This window comes from Tachysurus vachellii, chromosome 18 (assembly GCF_030014155.1).
Source record: "Tachysurus vachellii isolate PV-2020 chromosome 18, HZAU_Pvac_v1, whole genome shotgun sequence".
NCBI lineage: Eukaryota > Metazoa > Chordata > Actinopteri > Siluriformes > Bagridae > Tachysurus > Tachysurus vachellii.
This window is the reverse complement of record NC_083477.1, coordinates 269,535-282,500: the sequence shown is the minus strand read 5'-3', so window position 1 is coordinate 282,500 and position 12,966 is coordinate 269,535. Positions and strand designations below refer to the sequence as shown.

At 39.8% G+C, this 12,966-nt stretch overlaps 2 protein-coding genes across 2 annotated transcripts in view; both read right to left on the bottom strand.

Moving 5' to 3' along the window:
* Positions 1-12,966, bottom strand: part of prrg2 (proline rich Gla (G-carboxyglutamic acid) 2) — a 52,759-nt gene that overhangs the window by 5,918 nt on the left and 33,875 nt on the right. The gene's annotated exons all lie outside the window — the stretch shown is intronic.
* Positions 826-12,966, bottom strand: part of prr12b (proline rich 12b) — a 29,496-nt gene continuing 17,355 nt past the window's right edge. Inside the window, exons 8-16 of the mRNA XM_060892362.1 lie at positions 12,110-12,663; positions 11,429-11,545; positions 11,154-11,287; positions 9,554-10,269; positions 7,995-8,114; positions 7,788-7,885; positions 7,558-7,689; positions 5,963-6,058; positions 826-1,868 (exon numbers count right to left, since the gene is read on the bottom strand). Of these exons, the coding sequence (XP_060748345.1) occupies positions 1,734-1,868; positions 5,963-6,058; positions 7,558-7,689; positions 7,788-7,885; positions 7,995-8,114; positions 9,554-10,269; positions 11,154-11,287; positions 11,429-11,545; positions 12,110-12,663 (2,102 nt within the window). The 3' untranslated portion in view covers positions 826-1,733. The remainder of the gene's footprint in view (positions 1,869-5,962; positions 6,059-7,557; positions 7,690-7,787; positions 7,886-7,994; positions 8,115-9,553; positions 10,270-11,153; positions 11,288-11,428; positions 11,546-12,109; positions 12,664-12,966) is intronic.

Here is a 12,966-nt window from a genome sequence, read left to right as displayed (position 1 = left end):
TCACAGAGTCCAACTGGAGCTGGTAGATCTGTAGATGTCTCAGGATTCTCACAGAGTCGGCCTCGTCTCAGTGGAGGTCCGAGATCTTCATCGCATGGAAGACGATCTGAGCTGATACAATGTCTGGGTGTCTCGGGATGGTAGAAAGAGAGAAGCAGTGTAGAGGAATTAAAATATCTGCTGTTCTTAAAAATGTGCAAAAAAAAAACTTGATTAAATACATTTAATCAAGTTAAAGTTACAGCATCAAAAATGTTTAAACAAGGACAAATATTAACACATTGTTCTGTTTAAAACTAACTCCAGTTAGACTAAAGACACAGTCAGTGACACTACGGCCACCTTCACACTTACTGGTCTGTTGAGTCCAAGCAGAGAGAAATTAGTGAGGAGTGTGTGTACATTATATTAGTGTACTTTATATTATAGTAGGTCAGCTCTATTCTGTGTATTGACTTATATTGTTTTATCTGTCTGCAACGTCTTTGGTCTAGGACTTCAGTCCTTATGTCTGTTGTGTTATGTAGCTTCATGGTCCTAGAGGAACACTGTTCATGTCACTGTGTAGTGTGTCACATATATAACTGGTGTAAATGACAATAACAGCTTCTTAACTTGCGTAGGGCTGAAAACATAATGAGTGTTTTTTAATAGTATTATAGAATTAGCCATGAAATAACTAAAGATCTGAAGAGTTAAGAATCTGAACCTCGTCTGTTAAACTGGAGAAACTGTGAGATTAAAAGTAAAGATCAGACACGTCCACGTTCACAATAAATAGAGTCGCTTCTGATTCTCTCATCGTTTTCATCGCTTGAACTTTTTTTCTGATTTTATTTGCGGTTGTCAAATACAGGAGCGCTCGTTGTCAGGAGACTGAAGCAGCTGTACAATATTTACAGAGAAATACAACAAAAAAAACTCCAAAATAATAAGAAGAGTAAGAATAATCATCATAGCAAACGACCAACAGATAAAAAAAACAAACACAGATATTTTCACATTTATAAATGTTACGTCCCTCTGCACCATCACGCTTTCTTTGAGAAAGCGAACAGATAAAACTGTTTATCACATTTTTCCCTTTTTTTCTTTTAAAGAACAAACAGAAAGAAACACGTTTTAAAACTTAAATACATTTTTGCCTTTGTTCTTTTTTCTGAGAAAAAATGACATCACGCACAGCTTTAGACTTCCCTCTTAAGTCCCCCACTTATTTATTTCTTTTTTTTTTCCTTCAGTCCTTTCAGTGGTGGGAAGTCATTTCATTTACATCCTAATAAAACATGAATATTCAAAATAATAACAGCAAATGGCCCCAGGTTTAGGCTCTTTATGGTGCACGTGTTACAAATGTCCTTGTATAAATAATACAAATAATAAATGTCAATAATAATAATAATAATAATAATAATAATAATAATACATATCTATATATATAAGAAGAGTGTGCATGGAACGTAGCATTCAAGGCTCTGACCCTGTTCCCCTGGGCGTTGTGTCTCTACCCTTCTTCTCATCTTCACACATTCTCTCTTTTTTTTTCTGCCTCTTGTTTTTCCACAAAATACAAGAAATGAAAAGTGTCATAAATAAAAACATTTTCAAGTGACAACGCAGCAGCCCAGAATTCAGCTCTGTCCTTCTGCGCGACTGCGTCAGGAACTCCATACATTCAATCTTCCCGCTGCTCGGAGGTCTGTGACGGTTTTCCTCTCCTCTCCCTTTGACCTTTACAGCTTGTTGCTAAGGGTCAGAAGTTCAATGAAGGAATTGAAGAGGGTCTCCAGCCAACTCTGGTTGGCCATACACTGCTGAACCACCTCCTCCTGCCCGGGGTCGTCCGACGCCTGCTCGATGCTGTCCGTCTGAATAAAACATATCGGACTGATTCAGATCAGAATTCAGATAAGTTCAATTCTGCTCAATCACACTTTTAACAACAGAGAAGCTCCAAATGATAAATTTATTATTAAATGAGAAAGTCAGAGGTGACGGTGATAAGGAAAAAAATCCATGAGAGACGATATGAGAATAACCAGAGTGAAAAAATACCTCATCTGGGTGACACCTAAGAGTAAGTAAGTAATGTACATAACATTACAGGCACTAAAACTAACCATACAAAAAATAAAAAGCCAATAAATAATAAAGTAATCACATAAAAACTACCCTACAAAAATAAGTTTAAAGGTGGGACCAGCTTCAGTAGAGCGTAGAGCAGGTGTAGGTATGTAAAGGGTTAACAGCTCACACAGATACTGAGGGGCCAAATTATTAATAATTATTATAAGTGAGCATAAGAATTATAAAATCAATACAAAAACTAACAGGAAACCAGTGCAATGTTTCCAGGATAAGTGTGATGTGCTCCTTGTACTGGTCCTAGTCAGAACTCTAGCAGCTGAATTTTGTCCCAACTGTAATTGACTCAGGGTAGCTTTAGGAACTCCAGCCAGCAAAACATTACAGTAATCAATAGGCGAAAAAAAACGCAGGCCATTCAGAGTTCAAACCAGGAAACACCCAGGATCTGGATCTAGATCTGGACCTACAGTAGTACTGGACCTTCTCCCCTTCACTGTTTTTCTGCACAACCTGTTTTGCACTGACACTTTAACTCAGCACAGTGCCACCGTACACTTTATACACACCATACTGCACATGGACACTTTAAGGACAATCATTAAAAACCATACTCATTTATGTATATTTATGTATATACATTATATTTTCACTTATATTTTCATATCTTATATAGTTTATACTTTTTGTATAAAAAATTATTACCTTTTGGTTATATATTTTATCCCAAATGTTTGAATAGCAGACAGATACAAAAAGCATGTCACCGCATGTCTGTACTCTGTATGTATGTGACAAATACAATATGATTTGATTTTGAATTGAAACTAAAGTGTTGATTAACTTTTCAGCCACAGAGAAAGTCAACATGGGACGTAATCTGTAAATGTTTCTGAGATAAAAAAAATGATGCTTTGACAGTGTTACGAACACGATGGTCAAATGTTAAATTGGCGTCAAATATCACGCTCAGATTTATTAGTTTAGTTAGGAACGGTAAAGCTGAGCCACACACACTTAAGGATACGGACTCTGCTTTACGTAACTGATGACGTGAACCAATAAGCTTCACTTCAGTCTTGTCACTGTTCAGTTCAGACAAAGATCATTTTCAGACATACGTTTCTTAATCTCAGTAAAACATTGAGAAAGACACAGGCATGTTGACATCAGGTTTATAATGTATATAGATCTGAGTGTCATCGCCATAAAAGTGATAGTTAAGACCAAGTGATCTTAAACACTGAGAGTGGGATTATAAATCATTATAAATGCTAAAAGTGGGATTATAAATCATTATAAACACTGAGGATGGGATTATAAATCATAATTAACACAGAAAGGGATTATAAATCATTATAAACACAGACAGTAGGATTATAAATCATTATAAACACAGACAGTAGGATTATAAATCATTATAAACACTGAGGATAGGATTATAAATCATTATAAACACAGACAGTAGGATTATAAATCATTATAAACACAGAGTGTGAGATTATAAATCATTATAAATGCTGAAAGTGGGACAATAAATCATTATAAACAGTGAGTGTGGGATTATAAATCATAATTAACACAGAAAGGGATTATAAATCATTATAAACACAGATAGTAGGATTATAAATCATTATAAACACTGAGTGTGAGATTATAAATCATTATAAACACCAGAGAGTGGGATTATTAATCATTATAAACACTGAGTGTCAGGAATGGCTGGGACTATTCCCTACCTTGACACTAGGGGGACATTCTGGCTGTTTTTGTGTCTTGTGCCATGTCCTTTTGTTTATGTTTTGTGTATCACCTGTCTTTGCCCCACCTCATCCTTAATCAGTTCCCTTAATTAACCCCTTTTTATGTTATACCTGCATATGGGTCTGAATTTTATCTGTGAAGACGCCCCATTCCCTGACAGAGTGGGATTATAAATCATTATAGACACTGAGAGTGAGATTATAAATCATTATAGACACTGAGTGTGGGATTATAAATCATTATAGACACTGAGTGTGGGATTATAAATCATTATAGACACTGAGTGTGAGATTATAAATCATTATAAACACTGAGTGTGAGATTATAAATCATTATAGACACTGAGTGTGGGATTATAAATCATTATAGACACTGAGTGTGAGATTATAAATCATTATAAACACTGAGTGTGAGATTATAAATCATTATAAACACTGAGAGTGGGATTATAAATCATTATAGACACTGAGAGTGGGATTATAAATCATTATAGACACTGAGAGTGGGATTATAAATCATTATAGACACTGAGACTCCTCTAAACACACCACTCCTCTAAAGTGTTTAGTCACACACAATTCCACTTTCTCTCAATCCCGGCTGTGTTTGAGGAGTCACACGTGCTTCCAGCGACACGTGAAGCCTGACCCTGCTGTACCTGCTCTGTACACACAAGCTTACAGACTACCTGATTAGCTCCTTTATCTCTGACTGAAAGGAGGACAGGAAAAGCTGTCACACACACACACACACACACACACACACACACACACACACACACACACACACTCCAAAAGACCAGGACACACACTGTCAGATCTTCTTACAACAATAAACACTAAACTCCACAAGAAGGTATCTGTCTCTAAAACACACCTGGTTCCCTCGAGAGGAAAAGCTCATCCCACATTAAATAATGAACATTAACTTTAACTATAATCAGTAAAATGCTTCAAAACCTTAAGGGTTTAAGTTCTTAAAGGGGTTAAAGTCAAGTCAATTCTGTGCATGTGAACATTTTTTATAAATTCTTATCTGAGATCAAGAGCATATTCAAGGAGAATAAGGTCCAAGTCAGAGACAAGTCCCAGTACAATACAGAAAATTTCAGTTTAATGTCCCTCATCCCTGTGACGTTTATTCAGACTGATCCACAATCAGTTCTGTATTTGTGAATTTCCTGTGATTCTGAATATTTGGACAAACAGAAAGAAAAGCTCTCTTTTATTTTTCTTTCTTTCTTCATAAAGTTATTGTGATACGGCCTGATGAGAACACACACAACACACTATCTCACCTTATACACTGAAAGTAACTTAGTAATAAATTCAAATTATTATCAACGAGTCATTTGAAAATGTTTTGACTCTTTGAGTCAGCTAGCATTGATAATCAACTCACATACATGAGCTTTTCCCCCTCAGATGAACAGAATCTAAACACTCATTCATTCATTCATCTTCTACCGCTTATCCGAACTACCTCGGGTCACGGGGAGCCTGTGCCTATCTCAGGCGTCATCGGGCATCAAGGCAGGATACACCCTGGACGGAGTGCCAACCCATCACAGGGCACACACACACACACACACACACTCTCATTCACTCACACACTCACACACTACGGACAATTTTCCAGATATGCCAATCAACCTACCATGCATGTCTTTGGACCGGGGGAGGAAACCGGAGTACCCGGAGGAAACCCCCGAGGCACGGGGAGAACATGCAAACTCCACACACACAAGGTGGAGGCGGGAATCGAACCCCCAACCCTGGAGGTGTGAGGCGAACGTGATAACCACTAAGCCACCGTGACCCCCAGAATCTAAATATTTCTCTGGAAATATCTGTGCAGCTCACCAGAGTGAATGGTGATAATGGCTGAGCCAAATGATCTGATTCAGTGAAAGTGATGGAATTTCCTTCCTAATGTGAATCAAATCAAACAACACAGTGCATTGTGGGTATTCCATAACTGTTAGGGTGCATTGTGTGTGCACTGAATATCGCACTGGACCTGAAGAGTCCATTGTGTTTCCAGACACCATTAAAGACACTACAGTGTTACACTTCTCCACAGAACACGTGAATAAACACAAGGTTTCCTGTACCTCCTTCTTGCAGTGCAGAAATGTGTGATATTTATAATGATGGAGCGAGTGGTAGAGGCTGTAGATCCGACACATCTCTGTGGACAGCTTCAGATCCTGCAGGACAGAAAAAGGAATTAAACAGGAGTTATTGTTAGATCAGTTCAGATGTTCTCCTGGTGGCCCTGTGAGTTGATCTGCTCCCTGCAGTTTCCTCTGTAGCGTCACACTTCTCACATAAATGCTCTTACACAGGATCTCGTAAAAACATCCACACCTTAGTGATGAGAAACGTAGACATCATCTACACTACAGCACCAGAGCTTGTATAAATATCCATCAGGTTGTCATGAGATGATGCAACATCACAGTGTTCAACAACCTGTAAGACCTTCACTATTTTACTACAGTTTAATTCATTACTTTAATAATAAGTTTAAAAGCAGATCCTTTTTAGTCCTGTAAGTTGGACTTGTTCCAGCACATCCCACAGATCCAGGATCAGATTAGGATCTGGGGAAACTGGAGACCAAAACTTTCAACTCTTTAATCATTTTCTCTAAGGATTCTTAAAGCATGTGTGCAGTGTGTGTTATTATGTTGACAGTTAAAGTAGGTGAAACATGTCTATCATGTCCATCTCTATCTCAGGTAAACCACACACACACACACACACACACACACACAGACAGACAGACACACACACACACACACAGACACACACACACACACAAACAGACACACACACACACACACACTCACACACACATACACTCACACACACAGACAGACACACACACACACTCACACACACACACACACACACACAAACACAAACACAGACACAGACACAGACACACAAACACACACACACAGACAGACACACACACACACACAGACACACAAACACACACACACAGACAGACACACACAAACACAGACACACACACACACACACTCACACACACACATACACACACAGACAGACACACACACACACACTCACACACACACACACACACAAACACAGACACACACACACACACAGACACACACACAGACACACACAAACACACACACACACAGACACACACACACACAGACAGACACACACACACACACACACAGACAGACACACACACACAAACACAGACACACACACACAAACACAGACACACACACACAGACACACAAACACAGACACACACACAGACACACACACACACAGACACACACACACAAACACAGACACACACACAAACACACACACACAAACACAAACACAGACACATACACACACAAACACAGACACACACACACAAACACAGACACACACACACACACACACACACACACACTACGAGAACCGATGGATCATTTTTATTTACTTCATCTGTGAGCGTCATAATCTTTATCTTTATATATCTTGATATTCATGTTAAACTCAACAGTCCAACTTACTGATCTGAGGTCAACATTCAGTCTGATCTGACACTCAACACTCACCAATGTCAAAGTGCCTCGTCTTTTTCTGATTAACATCTGTTTATTTAGTTCTTTATTTCCCAGACTTGTCTGTGTGAGCTTTGTCTGGGTTTGGTGTTTTTTGTTGTTACCTGTTGCTTGGCCGTACTCTTTTTAACACGGTTGAGAGTTTTGCGGTTATATCCTTCTCCTCCGAGCCGCACTTTCACCATGCCTGACTCCAGAGCGTCTGCACTCATCTGAGGATACATGTGCAAAGCTTCCTGTATAACACACACACACACACACACACCGGAGTATTAAATGGAGATATAAAGAACAGCGATATCTTTGTTGAATCCTGAGTTACAGAATGTGTTACCTGGTGCTGAATGTTCAAGCTCACTCTCCTCACCAATCTGCGTTTCTGTTCGTTCAGGATGCTGTCGATCTTCCTCATGGGTGGAAGATAAAGCTCATCTAGAAACATGAAGGACAGCATTTGGACCTTCAGTAACATTTCCTCCCAGCACTATATGAACTTAGATGTTTATTCCTCACATCATCTATTCTCTCCCTCCATCCTCACCATTGGTGTCCTCCAGTGCCTGGATCATGTCAGGATCAAGTGCCGTGCTCACCAACATCTCCACATAGCTGCGGAACATCTCCCTCATCGCTCGACTGTTTATCACACTGCGCACTGACCCTGAGAGTGTTTCACACACACACACACAGACACACACACACATTTATGTTGTTATCCAAAGTAACTTACGTTTATCTCTATTATACAAATGAACACTACGAACTGGGATTTAAACTCATGTCCTTCTGATCAGTAATCCGACATCATGACCACTAAGGTACCACAGCCCCACAGTGCTGAACAGGTTTGATGTCTGCTTTGATAGAATTACACTGGAGCTTCAGGGTAATGCCACCAGATTAGCATGATGCAGTAAATGTGTACATGTAGACCTTCCTACGGTGGTCTCCTCAGACGCTTTGCAGAAATGTTTGGTGCCTCAAACAAGGAGTAAGAAAGGAGTCTGGTGTCAATCCACATGAGTATCAAAAAGATGTGATCAGAGGAAATGTGTTAAGACTTTATCCTCCCTGGTCAGTAGCTGTTGTGAGTCAGCGAGGAGGTGAGAATGTGCAGGAGACCGAATTAGGGAGAAAAAGAATGATTTGATTTGACATTGTTGGTGTTGGTGATGATTTAAACCTTCATGAACGATGCTAAACTACAGGTTATTACTCTTGACTAGCTGCATTAGCATTATAGCTTTATTATAGTCACCAAACATGTCTTTATTTTGTTACAAACACATTACATTTTCACATACATTATCAAACATAGTGACACACACACAAGTATACACACACACACAAATACACACATATACACACACATACATTATCAAACATAGTGACACACACACAAGTATACACACACACACAAATACACACATATACACACACATACATTATCAAACATAGTGACACACACACAAGTATACACACACACACAAATACACACATATACACACACATACATTATCAAACATAGTGACACACACACAAGTATACACACACACACAAATACACACATATACACACACACATACACACTTATACACACACACACAAATACACACATATACACACACATACACACACATACATTATCAAACATAGTGACACACACAAATATACACACACACACACAAATACACACATATACACACATATATACACACACACAAATACACACACAAATACACACATACATACATACATACATACATACACACATATACATGCACACACACACACACACAAATACACACACAAGTATACACACAAATACACACACAAATACACACATACATACATACATACATACATACATACATACATACACACATACACACACACACACAAATACACACACACAAGTATACACACACACAAATACACACATACATACATACATACACACATACACACACACACAAATACACACACATAAATACACACATACATACATACATATACACACAAATGCACACACATGAGTACACACACATATAAGTACACACACACACACACACACACACAAATACACACACACACACACACCTTCATCCTCACTGCCAGAGAGGGAGGAGTCTGACCCAGATGAGGGAACTTCTTTCAGCCACTTCTTCCTCTTTTTAGGTGGAGGCTCTGCCTTCACTTTCACAGTCCTGCTCCTGGCCTTCTCTGTTCTCTTCTCTCCTCCTGCTCCTCCTCTCTTGTCCTCTCTCACGCTCCCTCGCTCTGTTCCACCTTTTCTCTCCAACTTTTCCTGATTTTGCCTTTCTTGGAGCTTCTTTTCCTTTTCTCTCTCCTTCTCCCTTTCTCTTTGCCTTTCTTTTTCCTCTCTCTCCGTTTCTCGTTGTTTCTCTCTCTCCCTCTCTTTCTCTCTCTGTCTTTCTGTTTCACACTCTCTTTCTCTTTGTTTCTCTCTCTCTTTTTCCTTTTCTTGTTGTTTTTCTCTTTCCCTGGCTTTCTCCTTCTCTCGTTCCTTCTCTCTTTGTTTTTCTCTTTCCTTTTCCCTATGTTTCTGTCTCTCCCTCTCCTCCCTTAATCGTTCCATTTCCTGTTCTTTCTCCCTTTCTTGCTTTTCCCTCTGTTCTGCCTCTTTCTCCCTCTCTTTTCTCTCTCTCTCTTTCACCCTCTCCCTCTCTCTTTGTTCGTGCTGCTCTCTCTCTCGTTGTCTCTCTCTTTCTCTTGCCTTTTCTCTCTCCTCTCGTTCCACACGGGGTGGAGTTTGAGTACGGATGGTGGGCAGCGGCTTAGCGAGTGATTGGCGTCTGGTCAGAGATAAAAGAAATACAGTGATTGTTATATTAAACATAACTATATGTAAATGTGGGCGTGTCTTTATATGGAGTCTATATACTGAAATAAGAGAGGTTATGAATATTCATGACCATATAGCAAGTCTGAGATATTATTTGTAAATATACGTCCTTGGCATTCTTGTGTTGTATATGTGTGTGTGTGTGTGTGTTTATGTAGCTAGCAGGCTAACATGATTAGTGTGACATGATTTCTGAGGGAAACAAAATGGGATGTTTAATTTTTTTCTCCCATAAAAAAGCTCACTTAGAAATTCACACAAATAAATTTGCCCAAAGGACAAAAGCAAAAACAGATATGTTTATGAAATATAGGTTTCAGGTTGTCTTTTACTAATATATTTGAACCCTGCTATAATGCTAATGCTAATACTAGTAAGAATGCAGTAATAAAACTCAAGACATTTTTTTATATATATTCTGGATTTATAGAGAAATATTCTGAATAAATACTACTAAAACTAGCCAGGAAGCTAATGTGAGGTAAGAATATATGTTATATTTATAAATGTGTATAATTATGTGTAACAGACAGGATTACCTACAGCTCATGTTTTCATGGCTAACTGACAGGATTCCTGAGAGGAATTTTTATCTTATGTTCATAACTGGTCTGAATCTTCTTTGATGAGATGATTTATGAGGTAATTACACGAATTTGAGATAATGTTTGTGTTCAAACATTATTGATTGTATTCACTACTGACATTAGCCAATAAACTATCATGACATTACCAGACAAGATCTTGGGTTATAATCATAAATGCTAAAATTAGCTTGCTGGCTAATATGAGGTACTCCGACAGGAGAATGTATTTGGATTGAGAATCCGCTACCTGAGAGCAAGACCAGCTCTGTGCCAAGGTTTCCGAGAACACACTCTCACATAATCCTTTTTGTTCACGTTCTCCAGGAACTTAACATACAGGCGTTGGTATCTCATCTTCGCGTCACCAAAGTAGCCCAGATACTGTAGGTGAAAAGGAGGAGAAGGAGAGGTGAACATTTTATTACTCACTTCAGAGCTGTGAGGAAGCAGAAACAGACGAGCGAACAGAAGATGAGAAGATCTCAGAAGGATGGAGGAGATGATTATAGACTAACGACTCACGTTGCTGGTTGCACAGAACTGCCGCTGACCGTCTTTAATCTCAGGTGCAAATTTCTGCAGCAGAGCTTTCTGCACTCTCCAGATCGGAGGAGGCTCTCGTCCTGTCTGCAGAGCCAGCTAAAGGACGAGAGGAGTGAGTGATGAATAGGTGAGGAGGAGAGAAAATCTCCTTCTTTTTCTCCACCAGATAGCGGGCAAAATAAATTGGAGGAAATGTTGAGAAAAGGAGATGAGTGAGAGCAAAATGAAGGGATAAGAGAGAAAAATGATAGGAGGAGAGAGGGAAGAATGATGATTAAGGGAACGGGGAATAAAAGAAGAAAGTAAAAAGATAAATCAATTAAGAGTAAGAAAAAGAGATGGAGGCATAGAGTAAGCGTAAGGTTAGAAAAGAGAGATAATAGAGAGAAACAACTGCAAAAGCGTAGAATTTAGAAAAGAGAGAGAGAGAGGGAATAAAGGGAGAGATAAGGATAATAAAGGAAGGAAGATGAACGGAAAGATTAAAGAGTGAGAGATTGTGGGATAGTGAGGCAGAGATAGAGAGAGGAAAGTGAGGGAAGAGAGGTGGTCAAGTACAGCCAATTACAAGCACACAACGTCACACACGGCTCGTTTAAATCCCCAGCAGTAATGGATGTTGATGGTAACAGATGTTAACAGATGTTGATGCATGTTTACCTTGAGTGTGCCAATGTCCTCCGTACGAACCACAAACTCGTCCCTCTCTCTGAAAATGCCCTCGCCGCCACTCTCGCTGTCCTCCTCCTCACTTTCACCAGCGATGGCTGCGTTGTCCTGCTTCTTAGCCAAGTGCAGGGAGGTAATCTGAGAGGTGGGGGTATCTTCAGGGGTTGGGGGTGAGGGAGGTGATGGGTTGAGTAACTCCATTGGCAGAGGCGGGGAGGAAGATGGTGGAGGAGTGGCAGATGGAGGTAGTGTTGGAGGAGGTGGAGATGGTGAGGGGAGAGCTGGAGGAGAAGGACTAGGAGGAAGAGACTGATGGAGCAGTGGAGCTGGATGGGGCTGTGGGTGAGGCTGAGGTGGAAGTGGCTGAGGTTGTGATTGTAGTTGTGGTTGTGGCTGCGGGCTGTGCTCCTCCGCCGCAGGAAGAGGTGACGGAATAGAGAGAAGAGGAGGGGGAAGAGGTGATGGGGAGGAAGAGGTGGGAGGAGAGGGAGAAAGAGATGGAGGAGAAGGTGGTGCAGGATCAAGAGGAGGCACAGTTGAGGAACCTGGTTAAAGGAGACAAAAAAGTACAGAAATAGCAGAAGGTTAACGGGAGTCCAGACACACAAACAAGAAGAAGAAAAAACACAATTAATGTTTGAAATAAAAAAGATCCTGATTATTTTCCTCTTGTCGTGCTTTTCCATTCTCAGTATAACTACATTTTATTTATTGTTCCCAGTGATATGAAACATCAAGCTGTTTGTGGTACCTCACAGGTCTGTTACACCTGCATGACTGGATCAGGTTTTACACTGTGAGTGTTGAGTCCAATGTGTCGAGATTGTTGAGATACAGATTAGTCTGTC